The sequence below is a fragment of the Penaeus chinensis genome, chromosome 35 (assembly GCF_019202785.1).
Source record: "Penaeus chinensis breed Huanghai No. 1 chromosome 35, ASM1920278v2, whole genome shotgun sequence".
Lineage (NCBI taxonomy): Eukaryota > Metazoa > Arthropoda > Malacostraca > Decapoda > Penaeidae > Penaeus > Penaeus chinensis.
The window spans coordinates 35602826-35605325 of record NC_061853.1 but is presented as its reverse complement, the minus strand read 5'-3'; the positions used below and the strand labels follow the sequence as shown (position 1 = coordinate 35605325).

The window sequence follows — 2500 nt, the reverse complement described above, 5'->3', positions numbered from 1 at the left end:
GGAACCACGTGATCACCTGCGGGAAGGCCAAGGGAGAGTGTTTATAAGAGAGTTATTAAGAGAACTATTGTTTTAGTGTGGCTGTTGTTTTTAGTATTTCACTTTTTTGTTGTTTTTATTACTGTTGCTTGTTAGTATTTTTTTTTTATTACTGTTCTTGTTCTTGCTGTAATTGTTAGATAAGTTATCGAGATTGAAATGTTGTCATTATCATTGTTATTAATACTCTTGTTTTCCTCTAGGTATTGATTATAAGTGTTATCATCATTATTGCTGTTGTTGTTATTATGATTATCATTACTATCAGTATTAGTGTTGGTTTTATTATCATTATTGTTGTTATTATCCTTATCATTATAACGTTCTTCTTGTTATTATTGTTGTTGTTATTGCAGCAATAATGATAATAACCATAATGATCATGGTAATTTATATTAATTATAATGATAACGATAAAAAAGATAATAATAATAATAATGATAATAATAATAATAATAATGATAAAGGTAATAATAATAGCAATGATAAAGATAATAATAATAATAATAATAATAATAATAATAGTTGTAATAATACTGGTAATAATGATAATAATAATGGTACTTCTGCTATAACAACAAGTACTACTACTACTATTAATGATGATGATAATGATGATAATGAAGATGAAAATAATGATAACAGTGATAATAATAATGACGATAATAACAATAATGATGAAAATGATACTAATAATAACAGTAATAATAATAGAGTTAATTATAATAATGATAATAATAATGATAATGATAATAATAATAATAATAATAATGATACTGATAATAATAATAATAATTATGATACTGATAATAATAATAAGGTTAATAATAATACTGATAATAATAGTAATGATGTTAATAATATGATGATGATATTGACAATAATAATTGTTATTAACACGCTATGTTCATTCTACTCACACCGCGAAGGAACTCTCTCTTTCTCACGAAAAAAAAAAAAAAAAAAAATCGCAAATGCATCTTTTCATGAACGCCGCCTTAGAGAGAATCTGCATGACAGACCTGGCATCCATGACGTGCGTGCGTGTTTGTGCATGATTTAAATGCCCGTGTTCGCCGACGAGCGTAGTGATCTCCGTCATGCAAAGTCGGTAAAGCGAGTCGTTGGGGATAGTATAGTGCCATCTGCATCATCCTTAAATATCTGATTATCTATATTTATTGATGATGTTTGGGAAGTCCTTTTTTTTGTGAATATTGAAATTATTTTCGTTGTTTTTTTATTACTGAACTTTGGTTATTTTGTATTTTAATTATTGTCATTCCTATAACCCCCATATACATTTTTTTCTACCCTATATGTTTCTTTTCTTTCCGAAATAATTGATATCAAAAATAAATATCAAACTCTAAATAAAAATCAAAGAAACCTGAAATTTCATATATCAAAAGAGGAACAAAAGTGCGCAGAGCAACAACAACAACAAAAACAAATACCTAATTGGCATTAGATGTTTTAAATATTTTAAAAAAATCATATCTGATACCTCATGTAATTTAACTTGGGCCATAAAGACGAAAGTTCCGTTTTTGCCAGCACGCGATTGACCCATAAAACCTTGCTGATACTGCCGATTATCTGTAAACATCTGGCAATAAGCTCATAACAGCATCGAGTCCCTTCCTTCGCGGAGATTGAATGGGATCCCGCAACGACGACTGCTTTTCACATAATCTAAACCTACTGTGAAAATCTGTTGAATATTCTATGAAAATCTATGAAAATGTGTGTACGTGTTTGTTTACGTAGATGTGAATAAAGATATAGATTTAATGGTACTGTATTAAGTGTATTGGACAGTAGATATACTCGTAATAGAAATGCATTTGCTTGTGCTCGGTTGTTGTGTGCGTTTAGATAGGGGCAAATGGACATTATTAATATAAATAATTAAAGAAAAATAATTTAAACATGCGTGACGAAAGGGTATGCACATGTACGTAAAAAGGTACAAATAAACATGAATGATATAGGTAGATGTACATGTAGAAATCATATAAAACGACAAACAGACACATACAGGCAAATATTCACTGGATACGCGCCATGTACTATGAATAAAAAGCATATTTCAAGGAAGAAAATTCAGTATGAGCATTGGATTTTCCTCGTCATTGCATTTATTCGTCTGACAATACATTGCCTATAATATGATTATGTACATTCAGTCAAGAATGTAGATAGAGGAGGAAGAACGAATAAAGGAAGAAGAAGAGGAGAAGGAGGAGGGGGAGAAGGAGGAGGAAGAGGATGATGATGATGATGATGATGATGATGATGATGATGATGATGATGATGATGATGATGATGATGATGATGATGATGAGGAGGAGGAGGAGGAGGAGGAGGAGGAGGGGGAGGAGTAAGAGAAGGAAGAGGAGGAGGAGGAGGGCGGGGGAGGAGGAAGTGAGGAGGAGGAGAAGGAGGAGGAAGAGGATGA

The 2500-nt window shown here is 31.1% G+C and overlaps 1 protein-coding gene across 1 annotated transcript in view; it reads right to left on the bottom strand.

The window, feature by feature from the left end:
- Positions 1–2500, bottom strand: part of LOC125044149 (transcription factor LBX1-like) — a 7600-nt gene that overhangs the window by 1787 nt on the left and 3313 nt on the right. Inside the window, exon 3 of the mRNA XM_047640601.1 lies at positions 1–16. This exon is cut by the window's left edge and continues 1787 nt beyond it. Coding sequence (XP_047496557.1) covers positions 1–16 — 16 coding nt within the window. The remainder of the gene's footprint in view (positions 17–2500) is intronic.